Source organism: Dendropsophus ebraccatus, chromosome 15 (genome assembly GCF_027789765.1).
Source record: "Dendropsophus ebraccatus isolate aDenEbr1 chromosome 15, aDenEbr1.pat, whole genome shotgun sequence".
NCBI classification, from domain to species: Eukaryota; Metazoa; Chordata; class Amphibia; order Anura; family Hylidae; genus Dendropsophus; species Dendropsophus ebraccatus.
Window position 1 is genome coordinate 21,008,464 of NC_091468.1, and position 25,120 is coordinate 21,033,583.

Genomic DNA, 25,120 nt, shown 5'->3' on the forward strand with positions numbered 1-25,120 from the left:
GCATGCGTATTCCTTGGCCGACTGGGGGATGACGTCATTGAAATACAGAAGGAGCGGTGCTTCACGAATGATTGGCAGATAGGTGTATAGTCAGCTATGTAATGTGGGGTGGGAAAGGAGCTAGCGCTAATGCGCATGCGTAGAGGCAATCCCTCTCCATGTTTACCTTCATGACGGTATTCATCATGTGCCTCCTCCTCCCCGGCCTCTGCAGGGTGGAGACTTCCTCCTTATGTCACAACCAGGAAGAAACATTCTCATCCCCATAGACTCCTTCCTAAGAGCTGAGGATACTGGGGGCCACAGCCGGACTGAAGGGCCACACGGTGCTGTTCCCAGGGTGTAGAGTCTCCTCAGCCTGCAGTGGTGAGTGCTTAGTCCTCTGTATGAGCTGGCCTCCATATAGTCACTCTAGACAACCAACTGTTGCTTTATCTGCAGTGGAACTACAAATCCCAGAATGCCTGGTCTTATTCCTCCATGTATCCACATGGCAGCAGCTCTCAGGGCATGCTGGGAGTTGTAGTTTTGTTACAGTCATAGAGCTGCGATTCATCTACTGAATATTGTTGCAAATGTATCAAAGCGATCATAAAAAGATTGGAAACCCAGTCTGAGGAGTGACTAGATTGTTGTCAGGAAGGGGTTAATGTTGGGTCGCAGTGTCATGGCTCCTTAAAGGGGTAAAAAAAAAAAAAGGGTCAATAGTTTTAAAACTTTTTGGATTTTTGTCCAGGTCCTTCTTGGTTGTGGACATGTGACCATAGTCCCTGACTGCTGGCTGCCGAGCTGTCATGTCACCTGTACTGATGTCTCTGCTGTGGACAGTGATTTGTAGAGCGGCATCTATGGGAAGGTGCCTGGGATGGGGCCTGTGTGGACTGGGTATATGTGACATGTCTGGGACTGGTGGTCCGCTGCTCATTACTAGTCACGTGATTCTTTGATCAGTGAATAGAGATGAACTGAGCGTGTAGCATCTGATTACTGATGGATGCAGCCCTAGTGCTGGCTAGAAGACATGGATACAGCCATAGATGATAGGCTGTATGCATTTTTTCCACGACTTCTTAGGGCTGCATCCAACTTCATCACCCACTGGTTATCAAATTCCGCACACTCAGGTTCAGACTGCCCAAAGTACAGTGTGAACAAAGGCTTATTGTGATTGATGGTCTATTACTTGTTGGTCATTGGGTTGATCCTCCATTGCTTATTACCTGGGGGTTTGATGGTATGATCCATCCCTTGGCGCTCATTGGTTTTATGATCCATCCCTTGGCGTTCATTGGTTTGACGGTCCATCCCTTGGCCTCCATCTCTTGGCTTTCCTTAGTTTCATGGTCCATCCCTTGGCATTTCTTGGTTTCATGGTCCATCCCTTGGCGCTCAATGGTTTCAAGGTCCATCTATTGGCATTCATTGGTTTCATGGTCCATCCCTTGGTGCTTATAGGTTTCGTATTCTATCCCTTGGCGCTCATTGGTTTCATAGTCCATCCCTTGGCGCTCATTGGTTTTATGGTCCATCCTTTGGGGTTCATTGGTTACATAGTCCATCCCTTGGTGTTCATTGGTTTCATAGTCCATCCCTTGGTGTTCATTGGTTTCATAGTCCATCCCTTGGTGTTCATTGGTTTCATAGTCCATCCCTTGGTGTTCATTGGTTTCATAGTCCATCCCTTGGTGTTCATTGGTTTCATAGTCCATCCCTTGGTGTTCATTGGTTACATAGTCATCCCTTGGCGCTCATTGGTTTCATAGTCCATCCTTTGGTGCTCATGTGATCTATTTTCTTCTTATCTACACTGATTTATAAAACCATTTACATCAGTTATTTCTACACCCTGTTTGTATAGAGAATTAATATACTCATCACTCATCCAGCAGCCAGTGTTTGCTGCTCTACGTACAGGATACAGTCTGCCGCCAGGGAAAAAGGTGTTCCAAGTAAAACCCCCTCAAAAGATAAGGGGGCACTGCCTCCATCTAGAGAAAAAAAGGTTCAATCTCCGGAGGTGACAAGACTTCTTTACCATGAGAACAGTGAATCTGTGGAACAGTCACCATAGGATCTGGTCACAGCAAAAATAGTGAAGGTTTCACTACAGGAAAGACAAATACCATAAATAAGTATGTATAGAAACTACCCATCAACCACCCCCTTCCCTTCGTCCATCCCCTCCTTGGTTGAACTCGATGAACATGTGTCTTTTTACAACAGCACCTATATTCCGCTTACAGAATGCTGTGGCCTTTAGTATATATTTCTCTGTTGCTTTATATTATGCTAAATCTTAGAGCCCTATTACTTGAAGTGATAATCTACCGAATCAGGTCGATTTGGCAAATTATCACTCCCTGTAAGGACGGCAATGATCATCTGCCAACCGCGCATTGTATAAAGAAAATAATAAAGTATCTGAGGCGACAGACTGCTCAGCCAATCACTGACCGGAATCGGACCGCCGCAGCCAGTAATTGGCAGAGTAGTCTGTCACTTCAGAGACTGGTTCTAAAGTTGACCCAGGGGAGAAGCTAGGAAGACACTGGGGAGCGTGGAGAGGTAATGTATATACAGGGTAAGCCATAAGTATGGATACACCCTGAAAAAATGATCTTACCAATTGTGGCATATTAGTACATTGGAGGGGGGTAACATTCAAAGGCGTCCTCCCATGTACTAATACGTGCAAATAAGATACGTGCAAACTGCATACGATTACAAGAGAACACATCATGCTCTCCTGTTATCTCTGTTGCCGGGCGGTGGGAGACTGATCCGTGCCACGATCTGCACTAGGGCATGTCCTATTTTTTCGCGGTGCAGTTCGTGGCACGGATTGTGTGAATGGCTACGTTCACTTTAAAGGGGTAGTGCGGCGCTCAGCAATTATTCACAGAATAACACACATTACAAAGTTATACAACTTTGTAATTATGTTATGTCTGTGAATGGCCCCCTTCCCCGTGTCCCACCACCCCCGCCCGTGTACCCGGAAGTGTGCTGCATTATACATACCTGACGCATGTCGACCTCCGTCTCCGATCTTCAGACAGTGACGTCCTCTGCAGCATCATCAGATGCCCAGCCGTGATTGGCTGAGCATAACTGTGCTCAGCCAATCGCGGCTGAGCACAGTCATGACGCGGCAGAGGGGGGCCGGCATCAGGGACGGCAGGAGCTGTTTGGCCGGCCTCCAGAAGATAACGTCTTGGCACAAGATGGCGGACAGTGTGCGACGCGGATCAGGTATGTATAATGCACTACACTTCCGGGTCCACGGTCGGGGGGCGGGAAACACGGGGAAGGGGGCCATTCACAGACATAACATACATTACAAAGTTGTATAACTTTGTAATGTGTGTTATTCTGTGAATAATTGCTGAGCGCCGCACTACCCCTTTAATGATCCCTAAAATTGTGAATCCACGACCACGGACAATTTTACGGGATGTGTCAATGCAGCCTAAGAATTGTGCCTTACACCAGCATAGCCTACTCAGATGAGAGTTCTATGTGCTTTCACCACTTCAGCCCTGTTTGAATTATGGAGCGCTGTCTTATATTTTGTTACTTTTTTGTTAACTTCACCGTTCACATAAAAATTAGCCTCATCACTAAACAGAACCTTCTGTGTAAACCGCGGGTCCTGTTCCAGTTGTTGTGTTGCCTATTCTCCACATTCAATGCGCTGGTCCGGATCATCCTCGGTGAGATGTTGTAGCAGCTTGATCTTGCAATGGTGCCATCTGTGTGTAGCCAGTATCCGTCGAATAGACGTTCGACTGATGCCACACTCCAGGGACATGCGTCAAGTGCTACACTGTGGGCTCTTGGTAAATGCTGCCAGGACAACCAATGATGTTTGGTCATTGTCATACGTCCAGATTTGGGCTTATCCAACACCAAACCTGTAGCAAGCACGAAATTTGGCAAGCAGTTTGCTAACTGTGGCATGGGAAATGGGTGGTCTTGTAGGGTTTCTTGCATTGAAGTCTGCTGCAATGACCCGGGTATTGTGTTCACCAGACATCAACACAATGTCTGTCCGCTCCGCGTTGGTAACCTTAGCGACATGTCAATGGCTGTAACATTAAGAAATGTGTCAATAACCCGAATAAAGCTACCTTAAAAATGAGCACACCATTATTTTTCTTGTGTAATTCAGTGTTTGATGTGTCACATGACCCCCTTCCCATTGAAAAAAGTACACTTGAATTCAAAATGGCGGCTTTGCAGATGGCCGACATGGGTGTCACCTGGCCTCAAATTTTCTCCCCCTCCCATGTACTAATTGGCCACAAACAGTAAGCAACCACTTTAATTTTATCATGCTGTATCCATACTTATGGTCCACCCTGTACTTTATTATATAGGGATGGTCCGAACTGAGTTCGGTTCGGGTTTGTACGAACCCGAACCCTCGGTAATGATTCCCGCTGTCTGCCCTCTCCGTGCAGCTGGTGGATCCAGCGGGAGGACCGCATGGAAAACTGGGATACAGCCATAGCCATAGGCTGTATCCCAGTTTTCCAGGCGTTCCTCCCGCTGTATCCGCCCGCTCCACGGAGCGGACAGACAGCGAGAATCTGATGCCGAGCGTTCGGGTTCATACAAACCCGAACCTCGGCAGGTTCGGACCATCCCTTATTTTATACTTTAAAATCAAGGGCTGCATGGACACCGCTACCGATATATATATAATATCCCTTGCTGAACGATTATCAAGCCATGTAATAGGCTCAGTAAACGAGCACCGATCTAGTTGGGTGATCACCAATATGGCCGCCACTTAGTTTGCAGAGAGAGAGCAGCAGTGTGGGGGTGCTGCGGCCGGTTGCAGTGGCCCCACGTTCCTGCTCCGCATTGATTGGAGGAGCAGGTAGGTAGGTGAGGCTGCCTCTACTGTCATTGTGGCGGGCTGAGAGACAGATGTGGCCACATAAAAAAAAAAAAAAAAAAAACACATCTGGCTTGTGAGCCATAGGTTTCCGACCCCTGCTTCAAAGAAACAGCTCCACACCTGTCCACAGGCTGCGTATAGTATTACAGCCCACCTCATGGACAGTGGCACGCTTTCTGGAAGAAACAGGGTCAATGAAAGGCCGGGGTCACGGTCCACATTGCTGTATACAGCTGCCAGGCTTCAGTGTCTTTATTTGCAGTTTTTTATAACTATCCTGTATGGATTTGTCATCCTAGAAATGATTTGTTTGGCAGTAAATGGTTATTACAACATCTCATTGACCTTTTATAATTACGCGTCACATGTCGAGATCACACATTGTACCCCGCTCCTGGAGATGTAGCTGAGCTGTACATGTGACCGCGGGGCTCTTCTCTCCATGACGAATGTATGTAGTGTATCATTACGCGTCCGGTCACTGACAGCAGACCACGTTCCGTGTTGTACTAGTGACCTATATTCTCTGAGCCCGTTTTGTTGTGTATGTTCTGTGCAGACACTGCAGCAGCAGGGGAGGTCTGTGAGATGGGAGCTTAGTGTCTGCAGGGATTCATTGATGGTAGAAATAAATAGCTGCAGGCATTCACCGCAAACTCCTTTCTACTGTCATCAATGTACCTTGTTACTATACCAGTACTTCCTCTTTGGGTGACATCATTTAGTGCAGGAAGGACCTGATTTTCGGGTCCCTCAGCATCATGTGACCATTTACTAGAGAATTTCCTTGTACGAGGGAAAGTTTTGATGCCCATAATGGCACAACCCTTCCTCCAGTACTCATACCATAGTGCCGCCATGCCAGGTTCAAATAACACATGGCCATAGCCACAGCTTAATACCCATAGGTGCTACTTCCTTTATACTACTCCAGGACAGCACAGACAGGGGTATTCCACTCAAACTTGGAACTTGTTTACAGGAGCCATCTCAGAAGGGAGGGGGGTGGAGTTGGAGAGAAAAGCACACAGTTTTTTGTATCTTCAGCAGAAAGCAGCAGCTCAGAACTGGGGGAAGGAGATTGAATAGATTATAACAAGGTATAGAAAGAATTGTTAGTCTCACCATGGGCAGCAACATATGAAAAGTTATGTTTGAGTGGAATAGCCCTTTAAGAAGCCTCCATGTAATTTCCATTTCCTATGAGGAGACCCCTGAGCATCAGCAGCAGCACCCCTAACTGGAGGACTTGTCTTTCTGTGCACAACCCCTTTAACATCTAGTGGTTGTCTTGCCGCGTTAGTTATACATGGGGACCCCATGTGACATCACTGAGGGAACACCAGTGACATCATCACTATGTTAGGCATCCTTGGGTCCTAGAGAGACCCATTTACCTGCCCAATCTCATTCTATGTCTCATTTTCCTTTCCTATAATATGAAGGGCAGAGAGTCCTGGAGTTGAGTGATATACGTTATCGTGGCCAATATCTTGATGTTTTTGGACACTTAAAGGGGTAGTTCACAAAATAATTTCTTTAATACCAACTGGTGTCATAAAGTGCCAGAAATTTGTAATTTACTTCTATTAAAAAAATCTCAAGTCATCCAGTGCTTATCAGCTGCTGTATGTCCAGCAAGAAGTGATGTTTTCTTTCCAGCCTGACACAGTGCTCTCTGCTGCCACCTCTGCCCATGTCAGGAATTGTCCAGAGCAGCAGCAAATCCCCATAGAACACATCCTGCTCTCCAGACTGGAAGGAATACCACCTCCTGCAGGACATACATCAGCTAATAAGTACTGAAAGACTTGAGATTTTTTACTAGAAGTAAATTTTACATCTCTGGCACCAGTTGATTTGAAAGATTTTTTTTTGTGGACTACCCCTTTAATATGTTACCTATGGATAAGCCTGTATGATATGTACAGTAATCTGGTAGAAATAATCAGGAAATACCAGTCTGTACTCATTAACTCCAGGTACAGTCATTGTGCTGCAATCACGTGAAGGAGACGTAACGTCATAGACGTCCCTCTCCGCTGACCTGGGTACAGTCATCTTAAAGTGGCAGCTGCATCTTTTTTCCATTGCAGGGTCGGGGCTGTTGTTTTTGTAGTAACCCATATATCTGGTAGGTTTACATAGCAGAGAATAAGGAACAGCTGTCTGCATAGTAGAGGTGAGCATAAGATGGAGACACTCTTGTATACTTCCTACATCTGATGTGAAACCTATGAAGCAGCAAAAGGCAAAATCCTTCACAAAACAGCACCTGCTGAAAAAGCACACTGCACTGTTTTATCCTGCCAGCAGGGGGCGTATTGTTGTAGTACAGTGAAGTAGGGAGTCCTTGCTATAACTGTGGGTCATATGACCACATAAGGGACTAACAAGACTGAAAAACAACCATGCATCCTAAACTAGGGAGGTTCATACTGCCTTCCCTCTGCTGTTGTCAGTGACAATCTTGCCTATCTTGTCTCCAACAGTAAAATAGACTTGTTATTAACTAAATAGTGATAATGGAATGATCTACTGCATGGTTGTATATAGGGGCAAATCAAGAATTTTGACAGGAAATATATATATATAAATATATAACGATCGAATTCGAACGATAATCGTACGTGTAAACGCTGCGAACGATCAAACGGCGAATGAGAAATTGTTCATTTTGGTCTTACAACATGTTCCAAAATCGTCGTTCGCAAAAAAAATTCACAGATCGTTCCATGTAAACAGTCGTTCGCCGATTTAACCAATGTGTGAGATAGCGAATTTCCGTACGATATATCGTACCGTCTAAACACTGACCGCTGTGAAAAAAAAATTGTTACTCCGACATCGTTTATCGTACGATCTGGCCAATTATCGTTTCGTGTAAACGCAGCATAACAGATCATAATAGCATTATCTCTTGCACCATTGCATGGGAAGGCAAATTTAGGATTTTTTACAGCAAGGATATACCTGTCAGTGATAATCCTGCCTATCCAGTGTCCAGCAACATGGTAATAATTCATAGCCATACAGGTCTGCTGTTGCCAGTGATAATTCAGCCTATCCATTGTCTAGCAGCACACGACTTGTTATTGACGAAGTAGTGATAAAGGGATAAACTATAAAATTGTTGTGGAGGGTTATCACTGGATGTATAGATAATCTTGCCTATCTAGTCTTCAGCAGCACAGTAGTGTAACAGGATGATTAGGGATTTTGACATAAAGTAGATACCCTCTTCTATTGTGAATAATCCTGCCTATCTAGTCTCCAGGAGTACAATAGACGTATTATTGACTAATTATAGTGGGGTGATCAGTTGTTTGATAAGAACTATATTCCAGACTATATATTGTCAAAGTCCCGATAACTCAGACATGCCATTTCCCAGTGATTCGGGGGAACTTTGGTGCCCTGCAAAATTTTTTAGAATTGATAATATTATGTCTATTTAATATTTATAACGTGAAATTTGAATAGTCTCCATCTGTAAAGCGGATGACGTTCCCTTTCCCACCCATAGTACAAGGCCCACTTGTGCTGTGGGTGCCGACTTCTAGAATAATTCATCCAGCGAGAATAAAAGGGGGAGATAACAGAGCGGACATTGTTTGTGCGTACCCAGGACCTCAGCTCAGTCATGTTTCCTGCCCACTGTAATAACTATGGACCCCTGGAAACAATGGCGTCATTCACATCTACATAATGCAGCGTTTCTCATCAAGGGGGGGGGTGTCTATGGGAAATCTTACTGTGTTCCAAAATGTCTTGCGTCTTGCGAAATATGCGTTCATTCTACGTTCCTTTTTTTGTATTGTTTTGGTTCAATTTTTCCATTTCCGGAAAGCCTGGGTGGTAACCAATATGGCTGCCATGCATTACTTGTCTTCAGTAGGGCAGATCAGTCTGGCTTTGTAGGAGCATGGCGGCCGTATTGGCTCTCTTAGCTATCACCACCATGTGCACTGCAGAACAACACTCGTGTCCTTTAGGTGCTCTTCATCTCCTTCCTCTTTCTAATACCGTAATTTTCTTTTAGGAATCTCCCAGTTCGGTGAAGGAACCATCTTTCCAAAATGACTCATTGGTTCCATCGTAACCCACTGAAGGCCACCGCGCCGGTCTCCTTCAATTACTACGGAGTCGCCTCCACCCCGGCAGCATCAAAGATATGCAGGTGAGATATCGAAATATATATATATGCAAGATTGTAAAATTGGGGGCTGAGCTGTTGGAACAAAATAATAACTCCCATCGTCAAAGGCTTTGGCTGTCCAGGCATGATGAGTTGTAGTTTTGCAACATCAGGAAGGCCAAAGGTTCCCCATTGTAGTTGAGAAAACTTTGAGCACGCACACTATGGTTGTTTGGAGGAAAGCAGGAGATTTGGAGCTGTGTATCCAGAAAAACAGAGCTCTGATCCCTATAGAAATACATTATAAATACACCTACTGTTGGACCTGAAAATGCTCTGTGGCTTCTGTTTTCAGCACTCTATCCCAGTGCTTCTCAGTTCCAGTCCTCATGGCCACCCACAGGATTTCCTTAGTATTTCCCGGGTGATATAATTATACTCAGTGCACCAGGTATTATCACAAGTGTTCTTTGTATGGGATATCCTCAAAACATGACCTGTTGGTGGGCCATGAGCACTGGAATCCCATCTCAGACATCTCATCATCCCTATACAGATATTCTGTTCCAGACCATTATAGTAAGTATTAAAAAACCAGTTTTATATTATTATATATTATTTACATTTCTTCTATGTCATTTTAAGTGATCTACGAACGACAAGAGCGCGACTCCTGGAGCTCTTCACTGACTCCACCTGTAACCCGGAGATGATGAAGAACGCCTCCGACGCCTACTTCTCCCTGCTTCTGGGTGAGTGAATATGCTGACAGACTGTATATCTATAGTATTCATGGATATGAATTTGGAGTTTGTTTGCTTTTATTCAGTTTTATCTGATCTATGATATGACCAAAAATTCTGACTTTTGGTATTATTTTTCATTTTAACTGTTCCCCTTGCTGGGTCAATAATGTAATATTTTAATGTTACTATTCCATTGCATTGATCTGTGTAATTGGCACTCTGCTAGTACAGCCTGCCTGAGACAGGCTGTACAAGCAGATTTACCACAGTAGGCATGGAGGCCATGAGAAGGCTGTGTGTCAGTTTACTCTATACACACCGCAATCATTATTGGTTGCAGCACATAAGACCAGGATCTTGTGCTGCACCAGTTTTCTAGGATGTCATTCCCAAGTAATACCTGTTTTAAGCATGCCCTATGCCCTATAAACACATCTTTTTAGGACTGTCTTTTGCTTCCCCTACTCTAAACCTCTTGGTTTGTCCTGGACTAGGCTTCATAAATTCACTGGATGGAGGAACTCAAGACAATAAGCTGCGGTACATCCAGAACTTCAAGTGGACAGACACCCTGCAGGGCAATGTGCCAAGGTATGCTATGCTATGAGAGGTCAGTGCCAACATAGCCAAAGGAGGGTTCAGAGCCTTGTGTGATCAGGAGCTGTTTAATGTGGTGCCATGTATTTGTGTGCTCTTAAAGCGACTCTGTACCCACTTTGTGCCCCCCACAACTACTCATACCTTCCTGTAGCTGATGATAAGTTCTTGCTGGTGGTATGTTTATCATCGCTGGTGTCGCTTTCCAGTGCCCGAAAATCATACTTTACTGTGGCTGGAACCGTGTCTAAGAGGCGTAGCCTAGAGCGATCGTGTCCTAGGCCATGTGTGGTGGTCTTCTCTGTCTCCCCCGCCTCCCGCTCCGCCCGCTGACTGCCCTCTGTCCGGCGCCCAGTCATCGCATTGATTGCGCATGCGCCGCCTCTTAACCCCCCGGCGATGACGCAATCATGTGTTTGGGTCCTATCAATGGCAAAAAGAAAGTATTTTAGTTATATGTAGAGCGACTCTAGCTAGTATGGGGGGGTTATGATGCGTATATCAAATCGCATCTAGGTAGAGTCCTTAAGACTTTGTAGCTGTCAGCCTTAGATCGCTAGTGAGTGAGCAGCGTCTGTTACCTTTCTGGACAGTGTGTCTTGATCTTTATCACCGATCCAGTGTGTTTTAAAAAATTTGACAAATACCTGTTTAGTACTTGTGGCCAGAGTACTTCCTTGGTAATACAGACCTAATCACTGGTTTCTACAATATAACCCCAGGGACTGCACAATCGTGAATCCCGATTTAGCCCAATATCTGGAAACTACATGAGTCGACTCACATATATTTCAAAACACTTTTTCACTGGTGTAATGTATAATTGAGCACTTTTTTTTGTATATACCGAAATTAATAAGTTAAGTTTTAAAACCCCCAAGGTTAACATAGGCATCTGGAGCTTGTCTCCATCTTTCTGTGTATCAATTGTGCCTCTTGGACAGGGTAGGGATCTCTCCCTAGCCTCTTAACCCCCCGGCGATGACGCAGTCATGTGTTTGGGTCACCGCCGCCTCTCTGGTGTGTCCGCTCAGCGCCATGCCCGCCCTGTGTTTCTGAAATTCCTGGCCTTTCCCCGCCTCTCTTGCCTGTGCCCGCCCCCCGCTGCATTACATGGTGCCGCCCGCTGTCATCATCAGCTGGTCTTCTTCCCGGCCCATGCGCCATTGCGCTCCTAACCCGCGCACGTGCAGTGATGCAAGCGGCTAGTCGGAGAAAGCCAGCAGCATCACTGCAATGGGGCATGGGCCAGGAAGAAGACCAGCTGATGATGACAGCGGGCGGCACCATGGTATGCGGCGGGGGGCGGGGACAGGCAAGAGAGACGGGGAAAGGCCAGGAACTTCAGAAACACAGGGCAGGGATGGTGCTGAGCGGTCACACCAGAGAGGCGGCGGTGACCCAAATACGTCATTGCGTCGGCGCCGGGGGGTTACAAGGAGGCGCATGCGCAATCAATGCGATGACTGGGCGCCGGACAGAGGGCGGTCAGCAGGCAGAGCGGGAGGCGGGGGAGACAGAGAAGATTACCACAAAGGCGGTGCTGGCCTAGGGCACGATCGCTCTAGGCCACGCCTCTTAGACACGGTTCCAGCTACAGTAAAGTATGATTTTCGGGCACTGGAAAGCGACACCAGCGATGATAAACATACCACCAGCAAGAACTTATCATCAGATACAGGAAGGTATGAGTAGTTGTGGGGATCTTTTTCTTTTACTTCCACTGCTGCCACCTCTGTCTGTGACAGGAACTATACAGAACAGTAGTAAATACCCATACAAAACCTCTTCTTATAAAAATGCCTTTTTATTTCTTAGTGTGTCAGAGAGGAGGAGCTAAGCCACTTAAGTGTCACAGCCTTGCACACTTTTTGGCTTACCCTTACCTCCCAGTTCCTCCAAAACTGCAGGACAGGGCTCTGTACATCTATCTAGTACGGGCAGGGAGGTGAGGGTGAGCTGGTAGATGTGCCAGGTTGTGGCCCTTGGGAAGCTTGGCTCTACCTCCTTGAATGAGAAATAAAAGGGTGATTTTCTATGTTTGGCGACCACCATCAGCTCCTGGAAGGGTACAGTTTCCGTTAGCAACACATGGTGGTAACACTGAGTGCCTTTAAGGTATAACACCATCTACAGACACTGTCATATTTAGGTACAAACTTTTATATAAGTTTGGACCTAAAGTTTCTACCATCGGCAGGTAGATTTAGGTCCTGCCATAGTGTATCATTGTTTTCCGTCCTCTTTTCAGTGCTCAACAAGACGCAGTCTTCGAGTTGATCTCAATGGGGTTCAACCTGGGTCTTTGGTACAGCAAATACGCATCACGGCTGGCCGGGAAGGAAGAGTGAGTAATAACTATCTGCCCTTTCATGACCACAGATCAGTGAGATGTTTTTGGATGAAATATATAAAGAAAATATATTTTTTCTTCTTTTCTATTTTTTCTGGCTTTTTTTTTTATTTACTCTTTGCAGGAATAACTGGTGTTTTATTTAAAGGGATTATCCAAGTTTAGAAAAACATGGCCGCTTCTTTCCCGAAACAGCACCTCTCCTGTCCTCAGTTTGGGTGAAGGTTTTGCAACTCTGTTCCATTAATGTGAATGGAGCTGAATTGTAATACCACACACAGTCTGAGGGCAGGGGTGGTGCTGTTTTTGATATAAGGTAGCTGTTTTCTTTCTAATCATGGATAATCTTTTTAGGTCATCATCGAAACATTAATTTTATTGGCCCCACAAAAAAAAAAAAAAATTGGCTAACGAATGATCGTTCTCTTTTGTTGGCTGATTGTTGGCCCTTTTACTTAGGCCAGGAAAAAGTGTTGCTACAAACAATTATTTACTAAAAAAGCTTAGTTTTCCTATAATTTTACATATACAGCTCCTTTGCAAACCTACGTGTCTCCATGGTTACAGACTACATATAAACACTTTGTAGTCTGGGTTCTGGCCATAGATATAAATCTCCTCAAAATCAATTTCCTAGTGTTCTGTGTTCCTTGTGGTGGCTGTATATGGCATCTCACTAGATATACTAAAGCTAGAAACAGATCTGCCCACAGATGGTCCCGTGTGTTGCTAATACCGCCAGGTTGTCGTGCTGGAAATGACATGGTGTGATTTCTCGTGTCTCGTTGCAGCATTACAGAAGATGAGGCCAAAGAAGTGCACAAGAGTCTGAGGATTGCAGCCGGAATTTTTAGCCATTTGAAGGTAAGTATTTGAAGGTTGATTCCTGAAATTCATCAGTTTCATCAGTTGGGTCATGTAATCTCATGGTGACCCCCAGGAAATGACATGTGCTTCTGTGTTCTCAATGGGGTCACCACCTCAGCCAGCCTAACCTCTTGTACGATGAAGCTGCATGGACTGTGTTACAGAAGCTCTGCACAGGGGAGTAGATAGAGATTCCCAATACAGTTACTGATGATGACGATGATTATGTAGCCACTGCCATGGATTTGACTTTAGCCCCCCTGACTGTATACTTATAGCCTGTCCTCTCAGCAGGCAGAGATGGTACCAGCTGATGCATCATAGAAATGAAAGTCAAGATGATGGCTGATCTCTAGTAGGATCTGTATAGGAAAGCCTGGCTTCTGTGAATGCACCTGATACGGGCTGATACGCTGTAACAAACCTGCAGAATAAGAGAGAAAGACAGTCTGTTCTCTATATTTTCTAATTGTAGTAGAAAGTTGCAAAACTGTTCAAAACTGTGGGTCCGAGCCCTGACACCCCTGGCCATCAGCTGTAAATGGAGGGGAAGCCGACAGCTCTGTACATTGTGTGGTGTCTGCAGCTCATCTTCTATTAAAGTGAATAAGAATCTGAGCTGCAGTAACCAACTATGACCACTACACAATGTATGGCGCTGTCTGCTTCCTTATCTCTTCCCTGTTTATTGCGTGTACCACGGCCCTGGCAAACAGTTGTTCAGCAGGGGTGGCAAAGTTTGGACTACCCCCCCCCCCCCCCCCCGCCGCCAATGAGATATTACATGTACTAGAAACTATAAACAGTAGGGGCGCTGTTTCTCGTACAACCCCTTTTAAGACAGTGTTAATATGTTTCCCTTTTTGCTCTGTGTGTTAGTATTAGTCCATCATTGTGACACATGACTGATCTTACTGTAACTTTATGTTTTAGGAGAGTCACATTCCGAAACTTATTACCCCGGTGGAGAAAGGACGGGATTTAGAAAGCCGAGTGATTGACGCCTATATCATCCAGTGTCAGGCAGAGGCGCAGGAAGGTACAGAGCTCTGCTGCCCCCATATTAGTTATGTAATGGCTATTGAACCCTGACAGATCTGTATTCGCACTACTGGGACAGGGACATTCATGTGATGCTTTGTATGTTGCCACAACACACTGGTCAGTATAGCTACTAGTGTCAGGTTATTAGAAGTCACCAAGGAGTTCTGTGACCATATAATAGCGCAAGACTAAGGGTGTTTATACAGGCCATGGAAATATGATGTTCTGCAGCAGCTGGGATCTGTATTATGATGTTGGGCAGCACCTGAGTTGTGTATTCTGGTGTTCTGCAGCAGCTGAGGTGTATTGTGAGGTTCTGCAGCAGATGAGGTGTATTGTGAGGTTCTGCAGCAGATGAGGTGTATTGTGAGGTTCTGCAGCAGATGAGGTGTATTATGGGTTCTGCAGCAGCTGAGGTGTATTATGAGGTTCTGCAGCAGCTGAGGTGTGTATGAAGTTCTGCAGCAGCTGAGGTGTATTATGAGGTTCTGCAGCAGCTGAGGTGTATGATAATGTTCTGCAGCAGCTGATGTGTATGATGTTCTGTAGCAGCTGAGGTGTATGATAATGTTCTGCAGCAGCTGAGGTGTATGATGAGGTTCTGCAGCAGCTGATGTGTATGATGTTCTGCAGCAGCAGCTGATGTGTATGATGTTCTGCAGCAGCTGAGGTGTATTATGATGTTCTTCAGCAGCTGAGGTATATGATGAGGTTCTGCAGCAGCTGAGGTGTATTATGAGGTTCTGCAGCAGCTGAGGTGTGTATGAAGTTCTGCAGCAGCTGAGGTGTATTATGAGGTTCTGCAGCAGCTGAGGTGTATGATAATGTTCTGCAGCAGCTGAGGTGTAGGATGAGGTTCTGTAGCAGCTGAGGTGTATGATAATGTTCTGCAGCAGCTGAGGTGTATGATGAGGTTCTGCAGCAGCTGATGTGTATGATGTTCTGCAGCAGCTGAGGTGTATTATGATGTTCTTCAGCAGCTGAGGTATATGATGAGGTTCTGCAGCAGCTGAGGTGTATTATGAGGTTCTGCAGCAGCTGAGGTGTGTATGAAGTTCTGCAGCAGCTGAGGTGTATTATGAGGTTCTGCAGCAGCTGAGGTGTATGATAATGTTCTGCAGCAGCTGAGGTGTAGGATGAGGTTCTGTAGCAGCTGAGGTGTATGATAATGTTCTGCAGCAGCTGAGGTGTATGATGAGGTTCTGCAGCAGCTGATGTGTATGATGTTCTGCAGCAGCTGAGGTGTATTATGATGTTCTTCAGCAGCTGAGGTATATGATGAGGTTCTGCAGCAGCTGAGGTGTATTATGAGGTTCTGCAGCAGCTGAGGTGTGTATGAAGTTCTGCAGCAGCTGAGGTGTATTATGAGGTTCTGCAGCAGCTGAGGTGTGTATGAAGTTCTGCAGCAGCTGAGGTGTATTATGAGGTTCTGCAGCAGCTGAGGTGTATGATAATGTTCTGCAGCAGCTGAGGTGTATGATAATGTTCTGCAGCAGCTGAGGTGTAGGATGAGGTTCTGTAGCAGCTGAGGTGTATGATAATGTTCTGCAGCAGCTGAGGTGTATGATGAGGTTCTGCAGCAGCTGATGTGTATGATGTTCTGCAGCAGCTGATGTGTATGATGTTCTGCAGCAGCTGAGGTATATTATGATGTTCTTCAGCAGCTGAGGTATATGATGAGGTTCTGCAGCAGCTGAGGTGTATTATGAGGTTCTGCAGTAGCTGAGGTGTATTATGAGGTTCTGCAGTAGCTGAGGTGTTTTATGAGGTTCTGCAGTAGCTGAGGTGTATTATGATGTTCTGCAGCAGCTGATGTGTATTATGATGTTCTGCAGCAGCTGAGGTGTATTATGAGGTTCTGCAGTAGCTGAGGTGTATTATGAGGTTCTGCAGTAGCTGAGGTGTATTATGATGTTCTGCAGCAGGTGAGGTATATTATGAGGTTCTGCAGCAGCTGAGGTGTATTATGAGGTTCTGCAGTAGCTGAGGTGTATTATGATGTTCTGCAGCAGCTGAGCTGTATTATGAGGTTCTGAGGCAGCTGAGGTGTTTATGATCTTACAACAGTTTGCTTCTGCGGGAATAGATAAGGAACACACAGCACCTCCTCAGGGTTCTTTTACGTGTACAGATAAAGCACTAAAAGACTTGCAAACGATTACCGATGATTTTAAGGTCAGCTCAGAAGATGTGATCAAGGACATACGGATTTTCGCTCATCATTTGATGGTTGCCGCATTTAAACCAGATGATTATCGCTTATACATTCATACGATTTATTGCGCGGTAATCTGCCCGTGTGAAAGGCCCTTTAGTTACATCAGGAGATAATAAGAGATATTTAGTACTTGGATGGTTCTATATCCCAGTACATACACCACCATTTTTCCAACTGGTGGCCAAATGTATTTCACAATAAATATCTTCACCTTCACAGTGACCATCGCCCGAGCTATAGAGCTGAAGCACAACCCTGGACTGATAGCTGCTCTGGCCTATGAAACAGCAAATTTCTACCAGAGAGTAGGTGAGTCCATGGCGTTCCTGTCTTTGGGTCAAATTTCGAGTGGCTTCAGTCATTCCATCCATTTCCATATCTTCCATTAAAAGGCAAATCTCCAAACCAGCGCAGAGGAATCCACTGACCACTGCTTTACAGCATATTCATAGGCTTTTTGATGTGCAAACTGTGTCTCTTTCTGTGTCCCCTGAAAAAAAAAATCTGTTCCTACTGACTATGATGAAAATAAATACTGCTATTTGAGGGCAGATACAGAGTGTCACCTGATCTGGAGGACCTGTCCTGTCCTGCATTACACAGACAACCTATTAATGAATGGACAATGTGTAATGCTACATTTCACCTGTGGTGGCGTCGCAGGGAAACTGATCATTTACTGCCAGATTTTCTTGCTGATCACTGGGATCCCTAGTGGGGGGGGGCACTTTGTAATCGGATTATTGATAACAGATCCTTCTAGCAAGTAGATTGTCTGAAGTGGAGAACACCTTTTAACTTTATTTCTCTTTTTCTCAGATCACACGCTTTCTAGTCTGGACCCGGTGTACATAGCAAAGTGGAGGAGTTATACCCAACTGAAAATGTGTTTTTATATGGCTTATGTGAGTATACGTTCTGTACTTAAAGTGTTAGAAAAACATGGCCACTTTCTTCCAGAGACAACACTAGTCTTCAGGTCAGGTGTGGTTTGCAATTAGGCTCCGTTCACTTAAATGGTACAAAACCTGCACCCAAACTGGAGACAAGAGTGGTGCTGTCTCTGAAAGAAAGTAGCCATGTTTTTCTAACGCTTGATAACCCCTTTGAAGGGTTAAGATATTGTATTAGGGTGCGTTCACATGTACAGGATCCGCAACAGATTTGATGCTGTGTTCAGGTATTTAGATTAAATCTGCTGTGATAGAGTCAATGATAAGCTACCCTTTAAGTTTATCCAGCCGATTATTAGACCCAGACCGATCAAAACTTTTGACGTCACGTGTAAACATTTTACAAAATCTGTTATGTCACCTATTCAATGTGTGCTTCCAACAAGGGGTCCTAGGGAACAAAAGACCATGAATAGGCGTCTCAAATACTCTAATGATGGATGTTATAAAATGTGTTATTCATCCTGTCAATCACTCATTGGTTATTAAGCACCCCTCTTTCCCCACAGGCCTTCTGCTACCACGGTCAGACTCTCCTTGCCAGTGATAAGTGTGGAGAAGCAATAAGGTCCCTGCAGGAATCTGAGAAATGTGAGTCCATGTTCTTTGTGTCATCTCTGTACCTCTGGAAGCACAGACTATAATGCATCTAGGAGAGCGAGAAATATTTCCCAACTAATCTGTTCAGCAGTGACCAGTTACCCCCCCCCCCCCCCCCCCCCCCACACACACACTCTTCTGCTCCCTCTCTCAGCATATAGTCCTAAAGCAAGACTGCAGCTGCATCCCCCTCCTCTCCTCAGTGATAGAACATACTAATTAGTTACTTACTTATTAATTATTTTACATTCTGTTCCCTCCTGATAAGTTTATGGCAAGGCTGAAGCTTTATGTAAGGAATATGGTCAAACTAAAGGGCCTGGAACCACAGCAAAGCCCTCAGGACACCTCTTCTTCAGGAAGCTGGGGACTCAGATGAAGAATACTCTAGAGAAGTGTCAGCGGGAGAACGGATTCATGTAAGTCGCTGGTTTCCTTGGGTGTAGTGTTGAGCATAGATGTTACCTGGATTATCTGTAGTTAAGAATCTCTCATGTCCAGTATAAAAGGCAGCCATGTTATTGTTTGCCAATATTGTTTTTTGTTTTAGCTATTTCCAGAAGGTTCCTCCAGAGGCGCCAGAACTGGAGCTCAAAGCTAATTATGGTCTGGTGCAGCCCGTGCCTTTTGAGTTCCCAGCTATGAGCCCAGCGTGGACTCCAGAGACGCAGACAGGGTTCGACCTTACGAAGAGGCCAAAAGATGACAGTGTAAGAGCCAACTTCCTATACCTCCAATCTGCAAGGTGCAGAGAGAGAAATGTTGATACTCACCTGTCCTCTTAACACTGAAGGGAAAGGTACATTAAAGGGGTACTCCGGCGGGAAATCGTTGTCTTACAAACCAACTGCTTTCAGACAGTTTTAAAGATTAGTTCATCCAAAATCAGGTTAAAAGAAACCTTTATTCTTTACATGGGTCATGGAGTGGAGACTCAGACAGGCGACGGACCCTTTTTACGCACCAAACAGTATGCGCTTCATCAAGGCCCTTATATAGATTTGTAATTTATTTCTGGTTTGAAAACTCCAGTCTTCCAGTACTTATTAGCTGCTGTATGTCCTGCAGGAAGTGGTGTATTCTTTTCAGTCTGACACAGTGCTCTATGTTGCCACCTCTGTCTATGTCAGCAACTGTCCAGAGCAGAAGCGATTTTCTATGGAGATTTGCTCCTGCTCTGGACAGTTCCTGACATGGACAGAGGTGGCAGCAGAGAGCACTGTGTCAGACTGAAAAGAAAACGCCATTTAACTTTTTGAAACCAGTTAATTTTGAAGCCGGAGTACCCATTGAAGAGGAGGCTTTATTTTGCAAATGGCATTGAAAAGGATGGGCACTAACTGGTATGATGTTCTCCTACAGCTCCACCCGGTGTGGCCTTTAATTGCTATAATGTTTTCCAACGCTCAGGAGCACTGCACCTTGTTTAGCAGATCCACAGTGGGAAGACACTAGCTTCTATGATGTTCTTCCTCATTTTGGAGCTCGGCAGCCTGTACCTTTTTGTTTCTAATGAACTAGCAGGGGTCAGAGTAGTGACCTGTCAGAGGTTAGTATGAAGCGGTACAGCTGAAGACTTCTGCCCCATCATTCTAGTGCTCAGTTGGGGTATCAGTACTTGGACCGATACAAAATTGTCAGAACATGTCAGAAGTTTTTTTAAATGTAGACTTCAAACACTGGTGGATAATATCCCTTAAAAAGGGAACTCCACCAAAATGAAAAATTGGGTGTAGGCAGGGGGGAAATATAATAAATAAGCTCTACTTACCTGTCCCCATGCTGCGTCACAGGCTCACTGATCACCTTGTTCAGTGCTCGAGGGCCGTAACACCCGACATCTGATGGAACTATGACCATGCTTCCCACTCTAATGTTGGCCAATTACACTGCTATCTCTATCTCCTCTTTTTCTCTTAACAAAGCAGAGAAATATAGAAAGAAATCCTCTCTATGCTCCTTAGAAGATCAGCAGTGCCTCCTCTTCACCGTCCTGTGTCTGACTGCAGCAGGAGCCTCCCCCTCTGCTCGATCTGCAGTAGGGCATACAGATTAAGGGCCATATTACACCTGCGATTATCAATTAAAAAATCGTTCGGATTTAATCGATAATCGTTTTGTGTAATAGCAGACAACGATTAAATGACCAACGAGAAATCGTTGGTCCTTTGATAGAATTCGGACCTATTTTTATCGTTTGATCGTTTGCAAATCGTTTGCACATTGTTCTGTGTATTAAGAAGTCATAGCTGAAACGTATGCAATAGCGGCGACAAAACGACCGCAAGAACGATCGTAAGTAACGATCATCGTTCCGTGTAATTGGGCGAACGATTTCGGGTCGTTTGAGATTGTTTATCGTTAGTCGTCAAAAAATCGCTTGGTGTAATAGTACCCTAAGCCCTGCCCTCATCTGTTCCCCCTGCAGAAAACTTAAAGGGTTTATCCAGTGCTACAAAAACATGGCCCCTTTCCCCGTACTGTTGTCTCCAGATTGGGTGGGGTTTAGAAACTCAGTTCCATTGAAGTAAATGGAGCTTAATTGCAAACCACACCTGAACTGGAGACAACAGTAGGGGGAAAGTGGCCATGTTTTTGTAGAGCTGGATAACCCCTTTAACAGATCAGCAGGAGATTAAAGGTGCCCAACCACTTTCAATTAGCTGATGGCTGAACTAACACTTGTCTTTCCAGTTCCTCACCTAGAGGAAGAGGAGAGATAAACCTCATAGTTGTGTTTTTTCGGGGGGTTTTTTTGCAGTGAGTGCAGGGATTTTGAGCAGTCACATACAGTGCAGTAGCTAGGTATAGGGAGAGAGAATTGGCTGGTGATATATTACAAAGTTTATTATATTCATACCGAGTTTAAACATTGCAGAATGCCATGTGCTTATACTTTATATTTCCTATGATTTCTTCTTCAGGCCAAACCGAAAAAAGAAGAGGAGGTGAAGCCTATGAAAGAACCGGACATAAAGCCCCAGAAGGACAGCGGCTGTCAGATCTCTTAGGACACCAGAGAATCTGCTATCATTATTGAAGCCCCCCAAGCCCTTGTTCCCTGAAGAGACTCCCTATCCTTCACTCCATGAGGTGTAGAGAATCCATCGCTGCTCTAGAGTAAACAAAGGAAAGCCATCCTCCATTCCTGGGATAAGCACCTTACCTAATAACGGGTGTTCCTCTTCTTATTAGAACTGACGCGTCTCCACCCAGAACCCTTCACTAATTTAATTTAAATAGAACATTCTATGTATAACTACAATCAATTGTGAAGGAGGAGTCTGTGTATACTGTATAGTTACATTACTAAATATAAAGCGGCCTTTCAGCTCTCCTGACCGGTCTGTTTTAGGAAATGCTTGAATTCTCCATATAAAAATAGAAGCTGTCCCTCTGTTACCCCTCCTGGAAATAAAATATACAATACCATACAATCTAAAATATACATTGACAGCTCTTTGTTCCTATTCTGTCAGTGGGGTGTGTCTCTAAACATTCCTAGGGGAATAGACACACCCAGTTGTCAATGTATTCATAAATTTACAGGAGAAGTAACAAGAACAGCATAATGCACAGTGTGAGGTATAAAAGTATTTTTGTAGAATGGACATCAGGAAAGATGACTATTGGAAAGGGCCCTCCCACAAAAAACAAACACATTCTGTATTGTTCTCTCCTGTCATGTTGTTAATCAGAGTCATCAAATTTGATTCGGTTGATTCTTAGCAATATTAAACATAAGGTTTCTGCTCCCAAAGACACTCAAATGCAGTCAAAGCGACCTATCCTCCTCTCCATAGCACTCCTCAACTTGGAACATTTAAAGGAATACTCCAGAAAAAAGTGATACGTCACAGAAGACAATTGAAGGACTTTTCCTCCATCTTTTTTTTTTTTGGAGGGTTTCGGAATAAGAATGTTCATATTTACATCTGTGCCATTTTTACTTCATAAAGTTATTGTCCAGGATTAGATCAATATGGCAGCCTGCTTCTAAACTACCGGACCACCCTTGTGCATGAGTTGGCTTTAGTAGTGCAGCGTAGTGCCATTGAAGTCTGAGCTGCAGTACCACACGCAGCCTGTGGGCATGTATGGCGCCATTTTTTTTTTTTAAAGAACCCATGTTTTGCTAATCTTGGAATTTTGTAATGATCCTATTAGGGTCAGCTGACCACACACAATTTGGTTTGGGTCATTTACTACTGAAAGTGTAATATTGCATTGTATAGAGGTGTACAGAGGCTCTTATCACAAGGTCATAGGTAATATTCAGACAAACTGCATGCAACGCTATACTACCTATTAAGGTGACAGAAAGCACAATGGGAACCATATAATCGTTTAGCGTCGGTCATATGCAAAGAATAATGCATCCGCCTGTACAAATCTATGATGCGGTCTCTCTGTTATCGCTTTTAATCAGTCTGACACCTTTGTATATATAGAGTTTGTATGTACAGCAGCACACGCCAGCATACCATGTGTGTGTGTATATATATATGTTAACACACTGTAATATACATACATGGCGTTTACATGATGTCACATGTGCAGAGTATATGGGCTGTTTTTGCAGGAATAATATATAGAAGGTAATATAAATAATAAAGTCTAATTATAACTAACTCTTTAGTCAGAGACTGAATAATGGTAAGGTCGGGTTCTCATGGGGGGGACTTAAAGGGGTTATCCAAGCTTATAAAAACATGGGGGCTTTCTTCAAGAAACAGCACCGCTCTTGTCCTCAGTTTGGATGTAGTTTTGCAGCTGAATGGAGCTAAGCTGTAATACCACACACAACCTGAGGAAGGGGGGGGGGTGCTGTTTTTAAAGAAAGTAGCTGTGTGTCTACAAATTCTGGATAACCCCTTCAATAAAACTTGGGCAAGTTTATTTTTCTTCCCATAGAAGAAGAGAAGAAGTCATTATTATAAGAGTAAACACAGTGGAATTTCACGGTGGAATCCCGCCGTGCTCAGTGTGCTGCTGTAAGTGAGGGTCCTATTCCACGGGCCAAGCAGGGCCCGATCAACGATGTAAACAAGTGCCAATCTGCTAGATCGGCGCTTGTTTACTGGGCCTATTCCACGGCCCGATGATCGTTGGTGAGAGCTGCAGGGACATCGTTACCGATGTCCATGCAGCCCTTGTTTCATACATTACCTGTCTAGGCACAGGTCTTCTCCTTCTCCCGGTCCTGCGCGGCAACATCAGCTAAGGAGCGGCCTGACTGAACTGACAGAACGCTCAGCCAATCACTGGCCGCAGCGGTACTGGCCAGTGATTGGCAGAGCGGTCTGTCAGCTCAGACAGGGCGCTCCGAAGCTGATGCTGCCGCGGGACCAGGAGAAGGAGAAGACCTGCGCCTGGACAGGTAATGCCCGCTATTCCACGTAGCGATGCACGGGTGGCGGCCTTTGATTTTAGGTTTGAACCTAAATGAACGATCAGCCGATGACTGAATTGGGCCGATTATCGCTCCGTGGAATAGGCCCCTGACTGAGAGGGTGCGCGCTTGTCCGCTCCCTCTCCTCTCCGCTGAAAGAAGTAACATGTTACTTCTTTGAGTGGAGAACGGAGGAGCGTGCGCCCTCTCTCAGGGTGACTAAAACAAAAAACCTTTAAAACACAAAGGAATAAGGGGTTTCTTAGAAATTTTGATATTGTAAAGAGAACGAAAGATAATTTGAGTGGTCTCCGTCATTACAGGTCACTCTCATGGAATCATAAGCTCAGGTGAAGATGGGCACTTTAATAAATGTCTATTCATTGACCAAAACGTTTATTATTATCACAAATACACTCCTAAAGTAATGGCCACTAAAGGTCTCCCCCCCCCCCCCCCCCCCCCCCCCCCCGGTCTAGCTGCCACCCAGTGCCTGTTGTTAAAGCCATTCTGTCTACAGCAACTAGTGGACTGAGACAGGATGTAGGACGGTGAGGAAGTCCTTGCTTTCCAATATGACAGTCTGCATAGCGAGACCCCCCTGATCTCCTGACAGTCTGCATAGCAATCTCGCCCAATCTCCATAGACCTGATGAGAAAAATTATTCCTCTTCAAAACACGTTGGCCGTGTTTGAAGTGGATAAAAGCTTTGAGGATGTATATGTGGATGTATAAAGGTATAAAGCAGCATGCATTCCATCCTACAGACTTCTTCAGGGGTAAGTGACTGCACCCGACTGTGTGTCTTTATAGGGCTACGATCATCCTTCCTTTAGATATAAAGCTTTAGCAAGAAGCTGGAATAGAGTGTTTGCAGCAAAACAAATTAAAGCATGTAAGCACGACCATTGCCCTATAAATACAGACAGCCAGGTTTAATTACTTACCCCTGAAGAAGTCTGCAGGACGGAATGGCAATGGTATAGAGCAGTGCTTCTCAAACTTTTTCTACTGGAGCCTCACCAGACTGACCAAGAGGAAGCCTGGGCCTCACCAGACTGACCAAGAGGAAGCCTGGGCCTCACTATCTGTGGTGAAAGTCCATTTAAAAGCTGAAAATATCCATCTCCCAAGCTCTACATGTTAATAAAGCAAGTACTAAATAAATTAATAATGTTGCTAAAGGACTGTGCAGATCATAGTTACTTTTTTGAAAACTGCCTCCCCAGCTGAGCCTCACCAGCAACTAGGGGGTGCCTCACTGGTGAGTCCCGCCCCACAGTTTGAGAAGCACTGGTATAGAGG

At 44.8% G+C, this 25,120-nt stretch overlaps 1 protein-coding gene across 1 annotated transcript; it reads left to right on the forward strand.

Moving 5' to 3' along the window:
• The first annotated feature begins 15 nt into the window (after positions 1-15).
• Positions 16-23,053, forward strand: BROX (BRO1 domain and CAAX motif containing). The gene is made up of 14 exons (XM_069955492.1): positions 16-82; positions 215-366; positions 8,949-9,086; positions 9,690-9,796; positions 10,285-10,381; positions 12,639-12,734; positions 13,532-13,604; positions 14,541-14,646; positions 17,089-17,178; positions 17,689-17,774; positions 18,332-18,413; positions 18,691-18,841; positions 18,973-19,132; positions 21,347-23,053. The coding sequence occupies exons 3-14, from the start codon at positions 8,986-8,988 to the stop codon at positions 21,431-21,433; spliced, it is 1,236 nt and encodes a 411-aa protein (XP_069811593.1). The 5' UTR covers positions 16-82; positions 215-366; positions 8,949-8,985; the 3' UTR covers positions 21,434-23,053.
• The last annotated feature ends 2,067 nt before the right edge of the window (positions 23,054-25,120 follow it).

What these genes read in the sequence shown, in the direction of transcription:
- BROX (XM_069955492.1), top strand. Translation starts at nt 8,986, where the DNA reads ATGACTCATTGGTTCCATCGTAACCCACTGAAGGCCACCGCGCCGGTC. An exon ending in CTACTTCTCCCTGCTTCTGG is followed by an intron (nt 9,797 to 10,284) that starts GTGAGTGAATAT and finishes GTCCTGGACTAG; the next exon opens with GCTTCATAAATTCACTGGAT. An exon ending in TCAGGCAGAGGCGCAGGAAG is followed by an intron (nt 14,647 to 17,088) that starts GTACAGAGCTCT and finishes TCACCTTCACAG; the next exon opens with TGACCATCGCCCGAGCTATA.